We start from the raw sequence: 998 nt of genomic DNA, 5'->3' as shown, positions 1-998 counted from the left end.
TCAGGAGTTTGAGGTTGCTGTGAGCTGGGCTGACACCACGGCACTCTAGCCCGGGCAACAGAGCAAGACTCTGTCTCAAAAAAAAAAGTTAATGACTGATAAGTCCTTCCTGTCCTAAAATTCTTTCCTTTAATGAGAGGTATATTTTTTACATTTATTTTAACATCAACTTAACTTTGCTTAAATCTTGGTTTGACAAAGCATTTTCACATATACGAGACCAATCCCAATCCTCAGGGTGAGTTTGCAGGTAAGGTTTACTAGTGGTACACATTTTGTTGTTAAACGTGCAGAAATTCTGAGAAGTTAAATCGCTTTCCCCAAATTAGTTGTTGAACTGGTATCCATTCTTAACTGCTAGATCTTATGATTAATCTTTCTACTTAAATAGTAAAGAAGTCTTCGAAAGGTTTTTTAAAAAAGATTTCAAGCTTTTGGTTTTCGGCTCGGAGGAGGCCAAGGTGCAACTTTCTTCGGTCGTCCCGAATCCGGGTTCATCCGACACCAGCCGCCTCCACCATGCCGCCTAAGTTCGACCCCAACGAGATCAAAGTCGTGTACCTGAGGTGTACCGGTGGCGAAGTCGGTGCCACGTCTGCCCTGGCCCCCAAGATCGGCCCGCTGGGTCTGTCTCCAAAAAAGGTTGGTGATGACATCGCCAAGGCAACCGGTGACTGGAAGGGTCTGAGGATAACAGTGAAACTAACTATTCAGAACAGACAGGCCCAGATTGAAGTGGTACCTTCTGCCTCTGCCCTGATCATCAAAGCCCTCAAGGAACCACCAAGAGACAGAAAGAAACAGAAAAACATTAAGCACAATGGAAATATCACTTTTGATGAGATTGTCAACATTGCGAGACAGATGCGGCACCGATCTTTAGCCAGAGAACTCTCTGGAACCATTAAAGAGATCCTGGGGACTGCCCAGTCTGTGGGCTGCAACGTTGATGGCCGCCACCCACATGACATCATAGATGACATCAACAGTGGTGCAGT

The 998-nt window shown here is 45.4% G+C and overlaps 1 protein-coding gene across 1 annotated transcript in view; it reads left to right on the top strand.

Annotated features, from left to right (window-relative positions):
• The first annotated feature begins 434 nt into the window (after positions 1–434).
• LOC105804965 (60S ribosomal protein L12) overlaps positions 435–998 on the top strand; it is a 5,953-nt gene continuing 5,389 nt past the window's right edge. Inside the window, exon 1 of the mRNA XM_012637739.1 lies at positions 435–981. Within this exon, the coding sequence (XP_012493193.1) occupies positions 520–981 (462 nt within the window). The 5' untranslated portion in view covers positions 435–519. The remainder of the gene's footprint in view (positions 982–998) is intronic.

The sequence above is a fragment of the Propithecus coquereli genome, unplaced genomic scaffold (assembly GCF_000956105.1).
Source record: "Propithecus coquereli isolate 6110/MARCELLA unplaced genomic scaffold, Pcoq_1.0 Scaffold122, whole genome shotgun sequence".
Classification (NCBI taxonomy): Eukaryota; Metazoa; Chordata; class Mammalia; order Primates; family Indriidae; genus Propithecus; species Propithecus coquereli.
Note: the sequence above shows the minus strand (reverse complement) of the source record. Positions and strands in the feature narration are given on the sequence as shown.